We start from the raw sequence: 18,939 nt of genomic DNA on the forward strand, positions 1-18,939 counted from the left end.
TCCTAAGTTTGTGTCTGCTAGGGATGGTGACATTGTAACTAGGTTGCATCCAGTTGATGTCATAAATAGCTCCCAGAGACCAAGCGATTCTGGTGCTTCTATTTTGCCTGTTGCTAGTGTGTTGCTGGGTAAAGATATGACAATCTTGTCTGATTAGGGTGATATCATAGCCAGGGCATAAGGAAAGCATGAAGGTGATTTGACTATGTTACCCACTGACAGTGTGGAAACTTGTAACAAGGAAGAGAATACTTCTAATCTTGTGACTATGAAGTCTAGCAGTTTATCTGAAAGGGGGGTTTGTGAAAATGCTCCTGATGGGACAGTGGTGATTCTGAATTTAAGTGAAACCCAGAAAGAGTCTGTTGTTGCTCAGAAAAAGGTTCCTTTAGAGCAAGCCGTAGGTGAAAAGAGTAAGGGCAGAATTTCTGTTAAAAAATGAGTTGTTGCTTAGAAAGATTCCTGAAGAGAAAAATCTTCAGGGTAGTTTTTGCAAGCAGTTTGCTGCAACTGATGGGTATGGAAGTGATTTGATTGAGTTAACTCAGGGTGAATCACTTATAGAGAAAGCAACAGTTTGTTTGGGAGACTTGTTTCAGTTCCCAGCTGCCAGAGTCTTTCTGAGGTGTATAGATCCACTGACTTTGCTTTAGAAAGACCCAGTGTGTATAGCTTTGAGAAGGTTTCAGATGGAGTGAAAATGGCAGGTAAACTCTCATCTCTAGACAGTTTGGACATGTCTTGTGGTCTCTTAGTAGACTTGATATCTGATTCCATGTGAAAGCAGAGGTTGGTCATGGAAGGACAAAAGAACCTTGAGACATGCTAGTGAAAAGGGAAGATACCTCTTTAAGACAGAGTCCAGCCTTGGAATTGGTAACAGTTAAGGATCTGAAAATTAGTAAACAAGCCAGTGTCTATGTTGATGCAAATTACCTGACTGACTCGGGAGAGAAAGACTTGCACATAGTTGGTAGCAAAGAGGACACACCCAGCCAGCCAATGTTACAAAGAGAGTTCAGATTTTGACCCTACTGGATAGGGAGGAAGGGAAAGATTAAACCTTGCAAATAAAAGCCACAGGTTAACCTAAAATACCAAAACCCCAAGGAAGTGGTTAAACTGAAAGCCTATGTTAAGGAAGACCCGGAGGTCAAGAAAAAGCCAGAAAGGCTCAAAAGGGATATTGAACAAGCTGACCTAAAGAATGATTTGTCTAAATCAAAGACTTGGCATGACAAAAATAACTAAATGTACACTTGTGATAAAACTGATGCTACTGCTAATGATTGTAACTAACTTGTTGCTGATACCAAGAACTGTAAAAATGTACAATGTGCCTGGTCTTTTGGAAAAACCCTTGAACATGTTGGGGGTAATACATAAGAACTCATTATGTTGTAAAAGCCTTCATGGTTATACTGTTTCATTACATGACAAGACACACCATGTTAAAAGGCCTGGTGATACTGATATTTCACAGTTAGTGCCTGTATCTAATCTTGAAACTGTATACAGCAGAAAAACCACTACAAGCTTGAACTTTGCTGTGCACAAAGGGAAACTGAGTTACAACACCTCACAGCCTTCATGGCTGAATGCCAGAGTAAATGCTTTTTGAAAAACATTAAGGGCTATGTTAAGTTAACACATAGAGCAAACCCTGGATTCACTAAAGTGTTTCACAAAGTATGGACTAAGTTTTTGGCTAGTGCCAAAGCATGCATTAATAATTTGACCTTAAAAAGAATTCAATGTAAACACAGCTCATTATAATGTTGGAAGGCCCTTAAGATGTATCCAGGAGCTTAGGTCCATCTTGGGGTCCCAGGGCGCCCCAGCCCCTTTGGAAGGTCAGAGCCCTGTCTGCCTCCCAGCCACATTACCAGCCAGCTCCTGAAACTCTGCCTTCAGCGACCCCTCCCACAGCCTTTGTTCAGTTTTCCGGAGCTCTAATTTTGCCATTTCACACCAGTCTCACGTTGGGGGTGTGATGCATGGCTAGAAAGGGTTAAACATCCTGAAAAATAAATAACCCTCAAAAGACATGTAGGGAGATAATATCTGTGTTTTTGTGTATTTACATATGTATGAGAAGGGTTAATAATGTAATCAACAGTCCCTGTCTATGCTGTACTCTGATATCATTTAAATGAATTGTAAACACGGGATCTCTCGGTATTCATCTCTCTGTGAAATGTACTGTGAATGGTGGAGAAACAAGCAAATGGCCTTATGTTAATTCATATAGCTAAGTATGGTGATGGACCTCCTTCAAAGTCATCCTAATTACCTTTTGTTCCCCGAGGAACTCCCAACTTGTCAAACAGGACATGAAATTGTATAAAAGATCCTTGGGTCTCATTCTGTCATCTCAGATCTGTTTAAGCTTCTGCAGGGGAAGTTTGAGTTGCAAGACTGCGGTCACAGTTATGCTGGTACGCCCTGAATAGGAGATTTGGACATTGGACTATGACCTATGAACTGAATTCTAAAGGAACTCTTTGCAACTACAAAGCTCACCATCTCTGCTGGAATCTGAACCTCAATGAACTGAACTCATGTCTGGATGTAGATTGATCTTTTAACCACTCTCTCTCTCTCTCTCTTTTGTTTTTTAATAAATTTTAGTTTATTTAGTAAGAATTGGCTGTAGCGTGTATTTGGGTAAGATCTGAAACATTCATTAACCTGGGAAGTAATGTGTCTGGTCTTTTGGGATTGGCAGAACCTTTTCTTTTATATGATGAAATAAGATTTACCGAAATTTTCATCATATCTGACGTGGGTACCTGGAGGGAGGCCTGAGGTTGGATCATTTTAAGGGAACTGTGTTGTTTGGACTTCTGAGTAACCAGTAAGGTAATAAAAAAACTGTTTTATGCTAAGTATTGGAATATCCACCAGCTTTATGGGGATTGTCTGCCCCATTCTTTGCAGTTTATTCAATTAGAGTGCCTACAGCTGGCTCCCCACTAGGACCCCGGTCATAATAGTACTTTCAATATAAAATGATAAGTGCCAAGTATTATATACAAGTGTGAGATACAAACATGTTCACATGCACAAATCATCAGTACTGCTACTCATTTTAGAGGCACCACATGCTTTCTGGCAAGACTTAAAATAGACAAGTGGTCTCATACTGAGGAGTGATCATATCCACAATTCTCAGGATAAGGTACACAATCACTAGGCCTCAAGCTCCCAGAAAGGAAGTGAAACTTTGAGAACCTTAGGCCATTGTGATGGGAAGCATAGTAACATGCATATTTAAAACAAGCAACCAACCTAAAGAACCCTAAAATCCTACCAAAACAAAACACTCCACAGCACTCACCTCTCCCTGAGGAAGAGGATGAGAGAACAAACACCACATGACAGGTGCAGATTTAGGTCTTATCTACACAGCAAAATTAAGTCGACCTAAGACGGGTTGATGTACAGCCACCGCAGTAATTACTGTGGTGGTTCATGTCCACACTACACCCCCTCTGTTGGTGGTGCATGTCCTCACCAGGAGCGCTTCCATCGACTTAACTGTGTGGGGCACTGAAAGCTGGAGCGCACATACATCCTCGCTGGGTAGAAGGTTCCAACTATGAGCCCCATGCAGGGCTGATAGCTGGGACTGTCGACCCTGGGGCAGGGGGGGATCCAGCTGTGAGCCCCGTGAGGAGCTGACAGCCAACAGGCAACGTAAGTAACACAGTGTCTACACAGACACCGCATCAGCCTGACTACATCAACCTAAGCACTACACTTCTCGCGGAGGTAGAGTTATTAGGTCGGTGTAGTGGGGTGACTTACATCGGCAGGAGCAACATTGTAGTGTAGACACTTACAGAGTTAGGTCGACCTAACTCTGTAGTGTAGACCAACCCTTAGGCCTAGTCTTCACTTACCGGCTGGTCCGGCGGCACGCCATCGATGTTCTGGGATCGATTTATCGCGTCTGGTTAAGACGCGATAAATCGATCCCGGAAGTGCTCACAGTCGGCGCCGGTACTCCAGCTCGCCGAGAGGAGTACGCGGCGTCGACGGGGGGAGACTTCCGGCCGCGTCTGGACCGCGGTAAGTCCGGAGCAAGGTACTTCGAATTCAGCTACGTTATTAACGTAGCTGAATTTGCGTACCTTAGTCCGAAGTCCGGACTAAGTGTGGACCAGCCCTTAGTCACATAGTTTAATGCACTACTGAAAAGCACTCAGCTACTATGGGGATGAGTGCAGTATGAGAAACTATACAGAACAGAATTAGCTCACCTCACCACTGGGGTAACATTCAAGTTACTGCATAGATAATTTTCCCAGCTATAGATAGGCCATAGCCTGCTCCTGTAAGGGACTTTCTTTCATCCGCTAATCATTTACCTAGCTGGTCTCTCTCAACATAGAACCTGTCCAGATTCCACACTCCCAGAATAACGAGACTACCTAAAAGGCATGTTCAGGTACCAGGCTGCAACAGATCTGAGGGAAATTACTGTGCTGTTACCTACCTTGCCATTTCTGGCAGAGTGCTGTTGATGCATTTTAATGTCTTTTTCATCATAGAGGAGTTCTGAAGGAGAAAGAAAGGCCGGAGAATTCGTCTTATTCTCACAGTCTGTGAAAATAAAATAGTAGGTTTGGTATTTGAGCCCTACAAAGTTTCACACAGCAGACACCACTAATTTTTTTGGCATTTTTGTTAGAAAATATTAAGAAAATGATGGATTCCCAGAAATAATGACACTTCATAAAAGGAATTTTTTATTATGCAATAGCTAAACCCAGTCCAAAGGTCAGACAATAACTGAAGGCGATTAGAACACTTTGTACTTCTAAAGCCCCTTGTACACAAGGATCTCATTGTGCTTTACAAACACTTGTGAATTAGTTTTCAATAACCTTGCAAGGCACCTAATCATCATTTGTTTCATTTTACAGTCAGGTAAACTGAGGCACACAATGGTTAAGGGTAGAATTTTCAAAAGCACCTAATACATAACCTGCTCCAGGACACAGAGTGAATCAGTGGCTGAGCATGCCATAACCCTGGATTCTTAACTCAGCCCCTTGTTCTAACCATTAGTTGTCAATCCCTTGCCAACTATATGATTTTACAAAGTTTTATTCTGCAAACAAAAGGTAAACTGTATTGCGCACAGGGGAAAGGAACTTATAAAAATCTAGTTTGTTTTTTTTTTTAAATCAGCCTTTATGTAAATATTTTTAAAAACAAATTCTTTACTTTTTTAAAAGTGATCTTCAAAAGGGAAAATAGTTTTGTCATCTGATTTTTTTTTATTATATTTGAACATAGTCCAAAACTTTTCATGTTGTATTTATCTTTTACTTCTGCTTTCCCTCTCCCTTACAGACCTTTTTTACATTAGAAATATTAAGTCTTTACTTCTCTGGTTTTGCTGAAGGACTCCTTAGGACACTGAAAAATTATCAGGATCACTACAAGGATGAGAAACGGAGGTAAATCTAGCATTTTAGACACAAAAGATTTTAGTTTTAATTTATAGACAGATGGGTCCAGGGTTTGTACATTAGGGTGCATAGGGTTTTCCCAAAAAGCTTTTCTATACACAAAACTATACCATTTTAACTATACCTGTATAGTGAAAGAAGTACAAGCCCACCACCACCCCCCAAGTTTGGATGCAGCTATACTGCTATAAAGGAGTTTATCCCATTATAGCTCATTCCCATAAAAGAAGGAGAATAGGTTATAATACAATTTTCAGTAGAAAAATCACACCCCTCTCTGAAATAGCAAAAATGTACAAAAACTATGTACAGACCAGGCCTAAATATTAACACCGGTCTAGATACAGAAGCAGTTGCTAGCCAATATAGAGACTACTTAACTTGATGCAGCAACAAAACAAGACATTTACCTCATTCCCTCAACCAGGGTTTTGGTCTGATGCCCTTTTTATTGTTGTTATTATGATTGTATATAAATCTACCACAAAAGTAGGCAGCATTGGTCCCAGGATATTAGCAAGACAAGGTGGGTGAGGTAATATCTTTTATTGGACCAATTTCTATTGGTGAGACACACAGGAGCAGCACCAGGGTTTTTGGCACCCTAGGCAGGGGTCCTTCTGTGCTCCCGGTCGGCGGCGGCAATTCTGCGGTGGTGGGGGTCCTTCCGCGCTCCCGATCTTCTGGGCACTTTGGCAGCGGGTCCTGGAGCAAGTAAAGGACCCGCCGCAGAACTGCCGCCAAAGACCCGGAACACGGAAGGACCCCCCGCCACTGGATTGCTGCCCCCCCAAATCCTGCTGCCCCCCCAAAACCCTAGGCGACCGCCTAGGTCACCTAAATGGAAATGCCAGCCCTGGAGACACAAAAGGTTTTAAGCTTACACAGAGCTCTTCTTCAGGTTTGGGAAACATACTCTGGGAGGCTATGTCTACACTACACAGATTTTAGCGACACACACCCGCTAAAAGGTGCACAGTGTAGCCGCTGTTTGTCAGTGGGAGAGCGCTCTCCTGCCAACAAAGCGCTGTTCACCCCAGCGCTTGTCATCGACAAAAATTTTGTCTTTTGGGGGTGGGATGCATGTTTTTTTAATACCTCTGAATGACAAAAGTTTTGTCTTTCACTTGCCAGTATATAGAAAGCCTAGTGTCACAGCTAAATACAAGGTGGAACAGATTGCTTAGCATAAGTAGTTAACACATATTTCAAGCATCCATTCAAGATGAAATGGCCTGTTAACACCACTCCTGTCACGGGAGAGGGCACAGGGCTGTTAGTGGGTTACAGATTGTTGTAATAAACCATAAATCCATTGTCTTTATTAAGTCCATGATTTCTAGTGTCTAGCAAAGTTATGAATTTAAGCTCCCAGGCTTGCCTTTTGAAAGTGTTGTGCAAGTTTCCTTTGAAGATGAGGTCTGATGAGTCAGATATAGAACTCCCACACAAAAATGATAAAGGACAAAGAACACTATCACCGATGGGTGAACACTCTTCACAAAACAATTACTCCGTATCTGACCTCTCAAGCCTCATCCTCAAAGGAAACTTGCACAACATCTTCAAAAGAAGAGCTTTCATTCATAACTTTGCTAGACACTAGAAATCACAAACTTAATAAAGACATTGTTACAGTAAACTATAAATCCACACAGAACTGGAAGGGACCCCGAAAGCTCATCGAGTCCAGCCCCCTCCTTCATTAAGAGGACCAAATACTGATTTTTGCCCTGGACCCCTAAGTAATCCCCTCAAGGATTGAACTCACAACCCTGGGTTTAGCAGACCAATGCTCAAACCACTGAGCTATCTCTTCACCTTGGTCTCTTACAATATGGGTAAACTATTTATGCTAAACAATCTATTCCAACTTGTATTTAGCTGTGACATTCTGATTACCGTATATACTCGATCATAAGCCAGTTTGTTTATAAGCCGACTCCCCCGCCCAAGATGGATAAGTAAAAATGGAAAATTTTTATAACCCGTTCATAAGCCAACCCTATAATTCAGGGGTCAGCAAACTTTGGCTCCCAGGCCATCAGGATAAGCCGCTGGTGGGCCGAGATGGTTTGTTTACCTCGAGCATCCGCAGGCACGGAGGTAAACCTAAGTAAACAAAGTGTCCTGGCATGCCAACGGCTTACCCTGATGGGCCAGGACAGCAACTGGTGAGGAAATTTTTTTTTGGGGGGGGGGGGGGGGGGGAGAATGGGGGGGGGGGGGGGGAGCCCCGAGACGCCGGGAGTCAGGGGAGTAACCCCTGTGACTACTCCCCACATGACCCCACCCCTAGCCCAGGACCCCCACACTCTCCCCATCCCACCTTATCTGGGGAGGGCCAGGGGAGGATGTCACTGACCTGGCTGGAGCTGCTCCGGCAGGCTGGGCAGCGCAGCTGCAGCCTGCTCCAGCGGGCCAGACAGGGCGGCGCGGCCGCAGCATGTTCCAGCGGGCTGGGCCAGGTGGCGTGGCTGCAGCCCCGGAGCTGCAGCTGCTTTGGAGGCTGGGGGGAGAGCAGCATGGCCAGAAGCGGAGAGACTGCCCCGCCTCTTCTCTTCTGTCTCTGCTGGCTGTGCTGCCTCTCTTAGCTCCTCCCCCAACAGAGGGAGCAATATCCCACCTCTCCCTCGCTATACCCGTTCATAAGCCAATCCCCATCTCTGGTGCTTCCCTTTTTTACTAAAAAAATTCAGCTTATGAACGAGTATATACGGTACCTTTTCTATACCTGAAGAAGAGCTCTGTGTAGCTCAAAAGGGTATCTCTTTAACTAAGAGAAATTGGTCCAATAAAAGATATTACTTCACCCACCTTGTCTCTCAGGTAAAATATAAAAAAGAAGCTAGCTGGGACAGCAGAACACTACTGCTTCATATGCAAGTTCAGCTGTTATGTCCATTCAACATTAACAATTCTTTCTTTGCCACTGCACTAGTATCCTGGTCACTAAAATATGCATTACAAATTTTGAGTCTAACAGTTTAACACTAACAGCCCTGTGTTAAACCCCTGGCTACTCCTGCAAATGATCTGAAGCAAGGTTTACATGCTTTGTCGGGGGCGGGTGAGTGGTGTTTGACAATGGCTTTGGCACAGGAATCTGCATTAACACAAAATGCAAAACTCCAGCCTCATTCTCTTCCTGTACATTTGGATCATTTGAATATTTTGTAATCACTGATTGATGATGATGATGATTCAGTGTGAGTCACTTACAGCCAGGGGAGCTGTTGCACAGTGGAGGAAGAGGAGAGAAAAGCTAGGTTACTATGATTAGGATATGTGTGTTTAGAAGCATGTCACAAGATTTTTGGTCATATTACTCTTGTAAAGTCACATGGTTAAAATGACTGCAACTCCCTCTGAAAAAGCAAGATTTGGCACTGTATTTATCTTAGGGTGACCAGACAGCAAGTGTGAAAAATCAGGACAGGGATGGGGGGTAATAGAACCTATATCAGAAAAAGACCCAAAAATCGGACTGTCCCTATAAAATCAGGACACTTTAATTTATCTTGACATTTTGAGAGGGAGGGTTGGCCATGGGCAGCTACCTTCAGTAAATCCTACAAAGTTAAATCCAATGGAAAATTCTGTCCTCTTCCTCCTACACAATGAAATTTCTGCTAATGGTCAGATTCTTTTCTATTCCATTCAAATTATCACAAAGATTACTTATACTGGCAAAGCTGTATTCAATTTTACAGAGACCATTACATCCTTTATTGAGAAACTCAAATTAAGTGTCGCAAAAGACTAGCTTTGCTACAGCAGGTGTTTCCTAATGTCTCATTATGCTCACTCTAGCAGCAAACACAAGACAAGACACCCCACCCAGCACTGTAATTTTTAGGCACCACAGAGTAAAGGCCCTCCTACAGGCCTTCTCTGCAGTAATTCCCTCCCTGCCACAAGCCTCTTGATAGTTTGGGGAGGGATGGAGGGAATAACATTTATTACCTCTGTACAAGAAAAGCTCAGTGACACAGTCCAGTCGATAAGGGAAACAACCAGTGTCAGGATATAAGCCAGCAGCCATTTCGTTTTCTGAAATTCTTCCCAACCAATTAAATAACTCTGGAAGGCAAACAAAATTTAAACAACTGTTAAACCATAACAAGTTGAGTGGGCACTAAACTGAAAAGGAAACTGATCTAAAGACACTGTAAAAGATGTGTTATTTTTAAGGGTATGTCTGGCAGAGTTACAGCACTGGCAGTTACAGCGCCGCTCAGAGAGCACTGAAGGGAAACTGCTATTGTGTGTTCACACTGTCAGCTGCCTGCGCAATAGCGTGTTCACATTTGCGGCACTTGCAGCAGTATTGGGAGTGGTGCACTCTGGGCAGCTATCCCACCGAGCATCTCTTCTTCTGCCACTAAGAATTGTGGGAAGGCGGAGGGTGTCGTGGGGCATCCTGGGTCCTGTCCCAATGCCCCGTGATGCATTGCTTCGCATCCCAGCAATTCCTGTGCTTCTGTCCGCATTTGGCGCCATCTTTCAACAGTTTGTGTACTGTGCGTCCTACCTCTTCAGTCTGGAGGAATGGATCCCACACTGTTGACCAATATGCTGCTCGCTCTCACTAACAGCAGCAAGATAATAATGAACACAGCCTGTGGAAAATGTGGGGACAATAATGATAAGGCCCCCGCCCTACAGTGCTGGCTCTCCCCAAGAGCCACGTGCCCCATGTACAGTATGGTCCTGGAACACTGATTTCCCCTGCCCCTGAGGCTACTCACCATTTTGGGGGTCTTGTGGCTCATGTGCTTGCCTGGGGTCAGCCAATTAGTGACAGGTATGTGAACAGTGGCTGTGTTTTAAATCAGCGGTCTGTGTGTTGCAAATAATACTGTTTCTGTAAAATGTTGCATTTTGGCTTCACAGATATGACCTTGGGAGCCCAACCTCCCTCTTTGTTATCAGCGGCTGAATGGCTGCGCAGAATTAGAAACCCGCCACAAAGAACTAAGGAGAACTTGCTGCGTGATGTTATGATGCACTCCGCAGCCGAAAAACAAGAATTGAAGAAGTGGCAGGACAGCAAGAAGAGGGACCAAAAGGAGAACGTGGCGCACCAGAACGAAGCCATGGAGAAGCTCTTAAATGTTATGGAGCACCAAGCAGACATGCTCCAGGCACTACTAGCACTGCAAACTGAGCAGCTCCACGCCCGCCCTCCCCTGCAGCCATTGTCACAAAACTTTTTCCCATGTGCCCCCCAGACACCGCCAACACACTCTTATCAACCTCCTGGCTCCAGTCTGTACCCGCTGCATTCCACTCCTCCCCCATCACAGTCCAGCCCTGCGGACTCCCACTGCACTCAACACCCATCACTCTGCAGTTTAGCCCTGCTGAAGTACAGTACCTTCTGCACTGTAATCCAAAGGAGAAGGTTGGATAGGATACCTGGACATACACAAAACCGTCCCGGGACCCCACCTACTCCTGGGATCTCCCCTTCCCCCATCCCTCTCAGTGCTGATATGTATTTTTGTTTCCCTCTCTCCTCTGGTTGTTTTTTAATAAAATAATTGTTTCGGTTTAAAAGCAATCTTTATTCCATTAATTGAAAACAAACAGAGCCCTGTAAAGCAACAGGCAATTTTCTTACACCTTCATACTGCATCATCTACACCAATCTCAATCACCTCCTAGCATTACAAGCACTGCACTCCCAAGCATAGCAACAAATATTAGTGGCTTTCAGCTTCAAATTGCTGTCTCAAGGCACCCCTGATCCTTATGGCCCTACACTGCGCCCCTCTAATAGCCCTGGTCTCTGGATGTTCAAATTCAGTCTCCAGGCGCTGAGCCTCAGCAGTCCAACCCTGAGTGAAGCTTTCACCCTTCCCTTCAAAAATATTATGGAGCGTATAGCACGTGGTGGCTATAAGCATAGGAATATTGTCATCGGCCAAGCCAAGCCTCCCATATAGGCAGCACCAGGGGGTCTTTAAACAGTCAAAAGCACACTCAATAGCCATTCTGCACTTGCTCAGCCAGTTGAATCACTCCTTGCTTCTGTCAAGTTGCCCTGTGTACGGCTTCATAAGCCACAGCATTAAGCAGTAGGCGGGGTCTCCCAGGATCACAATGGGCATTTTGACGTCCCCTACGGTGATCTTCTGGTCCGGGAAGAAAGTCCCTGCTTGCAGCTTCCTGAACTGGCCAGTGTTTTGAAAGATGCCTTCTTCATGCACCTTCCCGGACTGTGTTAATGTCTGTGAAACGCCCATAGTGATCTACAAGCACCTGGAGAACCATTGAGAAATACCCCTTCTGATTAATGTACTCGGTGGCTAAGTGGTCTATTGCCAAACCTGGAATATGCGTGCCATCTATCGCCCCTCCACATTCAGGGAAGCCCTTTTGCGAAAAGCCATCCACAATGTCACGCATGTTGCCGAGAGTCACGGTCTTTCGGAACAGGATGTGATTAATGATCCTGCATACTTCCGTCAACATGAGTCCAATGGTCGACTTCCCTACTCCGAACTGGTCGGTAGCCAGTTTTCACAGTGCAATCACCACGCGCTTCTCCAATGACGGGGCAATTCCCATTCTCGTGTCCTTGCGCCACAGGGCTGAGGTGAGCTCATCACACAGTCCTATGAAGCCACATTCGGCTTTCCTCATCCGAAAGTTCGGCAGCCACTGCTCGTCATCGCAGACATGCATCACGATGTGATCCCATCCCTCAGTGCTTGTTTCCCAAGCCCAAGAGCAGCGTTCCACTGTAGTCAGCACCTCCATGAATGCCACAAGCAATCTCGTGTCATAGCTACTATGCGTGGCGAGATCAACGTCGCATTCCTCTTGCCTTTATAGTTTAAGGAATAACTCGTGAGCAGGGAATCAAGGGAGAGTTTTCTCCAAGAGTGCGGCTTCCGCCCTGGTTCTCCTTTGTGCAGCAGTGGTCCCCACAGTGACAGCAGAGTGGTGTGGGAAAGTTATCCTTAATGGGGCAAGAAACAAAGCAGCTCTGCTAAAGAACCTGCGGCAGTGGGTTGCCCACTAACTCCATGAGAGTTTCCTGGAGATCTCTGAGGCAGATTCCCATGAAGTGAGGGAGTCAATCAACACCCTGTTCCACAGCTCAGACTAGGCATGTGGTGGTACACACATCATACAGACACAAGCCTGCTTTCTGCAACCCTCCTGTTTGCACTTCAGCGATTCCCAAAATCAAAGCCACTTACCGGGGCGTCCTCTCCTGTTTGCGCTTCGCCAAGATCCGACAGCTGTGACTGGCTAGCCTCCTGTGGGGTAGAGAAGATCTCCGGGCTGCATGCATCTCTGACCTCCAAGTCGTCCTCTGCCTCTGGGTCCCCCTCCCCCTCCACATCCTCATCCAAGATTTCCTCCTCCTGGCTCGGTCCACTCTCGACTGGCACAGAAGACACCGAAGTATCCACCGTGGTCTTCGCAGTGGAGGTGGGGTCGCCACCGAGTATCGTGTCCAGCTCTTTGTAGAAGCGGCAGCTCGTGGGCGCAGCACCGGAGTAGCGTTCCACAGCTCCTTCACTTTGACCCTGCACTGCAGTGTGTCCTGGTCATGGCCCCTTTCTGTCATGCATCATGAAATCTGTCCGTAGGTATCATAATTCCTACAGCTGGAGCACAGCTGGGACTGGACAGCCTGCTCTCCCCAAATGCTGATGAGGTCCGGCAGCTCGGCATTGCTCCAAGCGGGGGATCACCTGGTGCGTGGAGCAGGCAAGGTCACCTGGAAAGATGTGCTGAGACCACTGCACGCATCACTGAGCAAACAGGAAGGGGACTTTTAAAATTCCCAAGGAATTTAAGAGGTGGGGATGACAGTTGGTCACCTGAGGGCAGGGCAGTAGAGTTCAAACCGTTGACCAGAGAGGCGAGAACAGGCATTGGGGGATGCCTCCCGGAGGCCAATCGCTGCGCTGTAATCAACCAGGGTGTCTACACTGGCACTGCAGCGCTCTACCTCCTGCGCAGAAAGATGTACACCTCTCGTCGGGGTGGTTTTGTTACAGTGATGCAACTGCGCAGTTTCTGCTTGCTAAGTGGCTTGGCAGTGTGTACACCTTGGGAGTTAAAACCAGAAATCTGCTTTACTGCACAGAAACTTGCCAGTGTAGAGAAGGCCTCAATCTTTGTTTGCAAATATTTCCCATAGAATGTGGAAAAAACCCCTAACACTGATTCCTAGAATTCTTCTACTAGCAGAGCTAAGTAAGAGTCAACAGAAGTTGCAGATGTTCCTCATCTCACCACACACACGCACACACAAACACATGGTAAATATCTGTGTAGGGATCAAAATGCTGATCCTTCAAAAACAGGAAGCATTTAAGGGTTCAAATTTCAGAAATTAGTCTGAATCTGAGCAAGCTGGATCATTTAGGGCCCAATTCTACAACCCTAACAAAACTAGTAAGAATACCTGGCCAAATAAGGTCAGCCAGATCTGGCCCTTAGCAACACAATTATCATTTTATTTACTGTCAGTGAACAGCAGTCTGAATTTAAGGAAATATGGTTGTATTTCTTGGAAATGCATGACTAGTATCTCCCTAATTTTGAAGTATTTTTGCACTGTTTTTATACATTAACGTGAAGTTGCATTTTTTCCAAAATTTAAGATATAATCGAACACCACAAATTCAAAACCTGCAAACCTGAATATGCTTTCAAATCACACCATCTCCCAAAATATAAAGGACAAACAGATCACTTTGACCGTGTCTACCATTAATATGCAGAACAAGCACACATGCTTCTTACATACTGTAGAGACCATGACTTTGCTCACCTTCACAGAGACGTCAGCTATAAAGACGAGGAAACAAAACAGCTCTATACTTTCAGTCAGGCCACAAGGAGGCTCCCAGGCTGTGCCGCGATATCGTATATCGGACGTGACTGTGAGCGAAGAAGGCGTTTCAATGAAAGCCAGAGCCAGGATTAGAGTAATGGTGAAACTCAAAACCCTGGAAGGGTGGGGAACATAAAGACAGGAATAAAAGGAAGCAGACACTGGTCACAAAATTAAGTGAGATATCAGAAGGATATCAAATTTCATAATGGTATTAAGCTTAATGCATATAGTGGAAACCACCTGAAAGCACTATATCACACGCCTATGCAGTACAGGACTTTTTGTCTGCATTTAAAATAAAAAGGCCAGCCTCAAACCAAATACTACAGCTTGGAAAATGTTGCTCCTTTAATGGCACCCAAAAATAGATGAACTAGAAGACACACAGTTGCTGCTGCTTAATTAAACGCTAGTAACAAAATACAAGTTTGAATAACTGTAATGTATGATCCTGCAAATCCTTAATTCCCGCAAACAGTCTTTACTCATGTGACTAGCCCCATGGAATTCTACAGAGCTATCTCCATGAGAAAGAGCTTACAATACTTGGTACTGTCCATTCTCATCACTTTCACATTTATTCTTCATTTTGATTTGCTAGAAAAGTTTGTTTTGCAATAAAACAACAATTATTATATTAGCTACTCAAACTAACAAAATAGAGAGACAAGAAGTCATTTCAATACCCAATGCTAAATTAGAGAGACAAAAAGAGCAGAATACCAAGTTCTCACCACTGGCAAATTTTTGAATAATACCATCGATAAAGCCACAGGGATTTGGAGTCCACTCGGTGGTTTATGGAACGATACTGGAGGCAGGAGGCAAAGCACAAAAAAGTAATTCAGACACTCAAAGAGGGGGATCAAGCTATTTAAAACCTAATTTGAGACACTTTCAGCTTTATACTAAGACAGAAAGGCTACTAAAAAAGAAAAATTACTGTTTGCGTAAAGTGAAGTCCACCAATGACTATCCCTTAGCTTGCACACATGTGAAGAAAAAGTGATATGGGAATGAAACTGCTTTTATAAAGACCTCTTCATCCAAGGACCTCAAAACATGTTACTCATATAAATTATACCTCAACACCTATAGGAGGTAGGCATCATTATTGCCATATATAGCTCAGTTAACTGAGGTACAGAGAGGCTAGCTAACTTGCCTAAACCCGTGCCATTAGCCAGTAACTGAGCAGGAAATAAAATTCAGGAGTTCTGACAGTAGCCTCCTGCTCTATCCACTAAACTCTCACCAAGTCTAATTATTACCCTCACTTTTTCAGCGTTCCTTCAGTCTAAGTTTGTTCAAAATACCTTAAGTAAAGTAAATGTTGAATAAAGTGATTCTGAAAATAAGAGCTAGCCTGAGAGCTGTGACTTCCGCGACCTCCATGACTAAATCGTAGCCTTAATTATAACATGTAACAAATACACACCACTGTAGGCACAGTAAGAAAGAAACAAATTCCATTTACCTGTATTGCATCTTCAATAAATACTACAGCTTGGTTTATGTAAAGATCATGGTCAGCTCCAGCAGCTGTGAGGTTAAAAGAAACAGTGGTAATTTATGTTACCTGGGCAAAACCTGACGCACCAATGATTAATTATTATTTATGGTAGCAAGTAGGCATCCCCATCATGGTCCAAGACCCCAGCGTGTTAGCTGCTGTACAAAACACAAAACAAAAAGATAATCTGTGCCACAAAGAGTTTACAATATAGGTATAAGACAAGAGACAATAACAGAAAGGGGAGCACAAAAACAACCAGATAATAAAAGTCAGCACAATATGCAGGGGTCTCAGCACACCAACTTGCTTACTGTGGTCAAATTTTATCATGTTTTTGAATGTGGATTATGAAGAGATGAAGCTTCCTTTCCTATCTTATAAACACTACCTTAACTGAGTGAATACGAAATAAAGAAATCTACTTTTCTTTTCACCATTTACTCTGGGTTTACTCAGATTCTGCAGTGAATATAGACTAGTCTATATATAATCAATTTCACTTTCAGGTCCTCCTGTAGCCCCTTTCTAAAGTAAAGTGTTTGGGTTACAAGATATACCAGGACATTTGTTTCAGGGCAGGGAGAAGAGCAACCTTTCCTCATCAAAATGTCAAAAGATATCATATAAAAATAATCTTTTACAAAACCAAAGGCCAATAGAAAGCTTTCCAAAACTTAAATTTGGAACAAAATTTGTCCAAACTGTGTCCCTAACTGGCCCATCTCCTGCAAAGAACCATGCCTCTCAACTTAACAAGGCATAAATGTGGCATGCAATGTGTGGCAGTGTGCCAAAGTGAGGGATACAAAAAAATTATTAATTCAGGAAACTTAAAATGCTTTGTCAGTATAACAGTTCTTTAGAGTAAATAGCTCTTTCTATAACCTTTTCATTATTTCTGATGTAAACATTTTCAACAAGGAGGCATAAACTTTGTGTGGACCATTGGTAACCCTGAGGCCAAAATGAACAATATCGCTCAAAATGTAGTATCAAAATCAGAGATATGTAGGGCTGGAAGGGACAACATTTAAGTTCAGCCCCCTAAGTTGAGGCAGGACCAAGAATACCAACACCATCCCTGACAAGTGTTTATCTAATCTGTTCTGATGGGGATTCCATAACCTCCCTTGGCACTTAACTACCCTTATAGTTGGAAAGTTTTTCCTAATATCTAACAAAAATCTCCCTTGCTCCAGATTAAGCCCATTACAGTACTTCTTGTCCAACCTTTAGTGGACATGGGGAACAACTGATCCCCGTCCTCCTTGTAACACTCAATGTATCTGAAGACTTATCAGGTCGCCTCCATCAGTCTTCTGTTCTCAAGACAAACATACCCAATTTTTTTAACCTTTCTTCCTAGGTCAGGTTTTCTAAACCTCTTAATTATTTTTGTTGCTCTCCTCTGGACTCTCCAATTTGTCCACATCTTTCCTAAAGTGAACCACCTAGAACTGGGCACAGTACTCTAGCTGAGGCCTCACCAGATGCTGAGTAGAGCAGGACAGTGACCTTCCATATCTTACATAGTTAAGAACCATAAAACCAGGAAACCATAAAAAATAGGTAGCTATGGCTTTAAAAATAGAATCCGGGAGATAAATTGTTTATAGTACACTTGCTATTTGAACCCTCACTTACTCCACAGGAATAATCTCAGTCCCTATTAATATTACATACTCCCCCACACATGTGGTATAAGAATGAGATTCTTACATTTACACAGCACCTTTCATAACAAAGGACAGACACCAATGTCTATCACAAACTACACACAGAGCTTCACTGAAAAACAACCATGTGTTGGCAATGAAGGTCACCATCAGCTGAACTCACATGGTGCACAACAGTATGAGGAGTGGGAGAGGACATTATGGACAAGAACACAAGGATAACCCCTCTTCTAAAAAGAACTTTCATGTCTATGCAAGCAGACAGGACTTCTAGTTGCAAGGTCTATTCAAAAAACACACACATCCACACATTGAAGGCTTCTCTACAAAGGGAAATTTACTGGCATTACTATTGTCAATTATTTTTATTACCAGAGTGTCTGGACCAGGACCCCATTGTGCTAGGCACTGTACAAACACAGAACATACTGGTATAACTTTACTGCTATAGTTATAATTCCCCACATGGACACTCTTATTCAGAGTAATAGTAGCCTTTTTTCAGTTTACCCAATGTTGCTAAATTATGTTGATAATTGTATCATGCCAGTAAGTTGCCCCATGTAGACATTAAGCTCTGAGTAACTTACATAGCACTCAGCGTCAGGATTTCTTTGTCAGAATTTGAGTATTTGATTCCCAGAAGCCTACTGCTTTGCTGACAAAAACATCCCTTCCACTACGAGGGCTCATAGAGAGGTTAATCAGAGAAAAGGAAAAGTGAAATAAATCCTGTTGGAATGATTTCTAAGTGACTGACTCTTACCCAGTTGTTATTACAGGCACAAAGGGCTGCATCTCCAGTCAGCAAAAGTCAGAGATAAAGAAAATCAGAACAATTTCTCTTTAATAGAGTCTCAGCCAAATTCCTTTTTGGTAGCATCTATAGTTCAACACAACTTCAGTCTGTTATCCAGATTTACCTTTTTAAAAAAAGATATATAGCTTCAGAATTCTGCACCTGATCTTGATCCCACTGAACTCGGTGGCGTGGTGCCACAGATTGAAATGGGAGGAGGACTGGGTCCTCTCTTTTTCTACCTGCAGCTATTACTACTACATCCACCATGGCAGGATTCAAAACAAGGGAAAAGCTGACAGCACGTAATGAAGTAAAATAAAGCATCACTACGTAACAATTATATTATCATAGCAATGTAGGACTGCAAGAGACCTTGATAGGTCATCTTGTCCAGTACCCTTCACCGAAGCAGGACTAAGTATTATCTAGACAGGTCAGACAAATGCTTGTCAGGGTTTGTTCTTAAAAACTTCCAATGACAGAGATTCCACAACCATCCTAGGTAATTTATTCTAATGCTTAACTACCCTGACAGTTAGGAGGTTTTTCCTAATGTCTAACCTAAATCTCCCTTGCTGCAATTTAAGCCCATT

The 18,939-nt window shown here is 43.6% G+C and overlaps 1 protein-coding gene across 4 annotated transcripts in view; it reads right to left on the reverse strand.

Moving 5' to 3' along the window:
• TPCN2 (two pore segment channel 2) overlaps positions 1-18,939 on the reverse strand; it is a 64,811-nt gene that overhangs the window by 38,580 nt on the left and 7,292 nt on the right. For 2 of the 4 annotated variants that reach the window (XM_034769771.1, XM_034769770.1), the window contains exons 2-6: positions 15,830-15,894; positions 15,087-15,163; positions 14,287-14,464; positions 9,450-9,566; positions 4,502-4,608 (exon numbers count right to left, since the gene is read on the reverse strand). In XM_034769771.1, the coding sequence (XP_034625662.1) occupies positions 4,502-4,608; positions 9,450-9,566; positions 14,287-14,464; positions 15,087-15,163; positions 15,830-15,894 (544 nt within the window). Of the gene's footprint in view, positions 1-4,501; positions 4,609-9,449; positions 9,567-14,286; positions 14,465-15,075; positions 15,164-15,829; positions 15,895-18,939 lie in introns of those variants that run through there. The other 2 variants (XM_034769772.1, XM_034769773.1) reach the window with 2 other exon arrangements.

This window comes from Trachemys scripta, chromosome 4, assembly GCF_013100865.1.
Source record: "Trachemys scripta elegans isolate TJP31775 chromosome 4, CAS_Tse_1.0, whole genome shotgun sequence".
NCBI classification, from domain to species: domain Eukaryota; kingdom Metazoa; phylum Chordata; order Testudines; family Emydidae; genus Trachemys; species Trachemys scripta.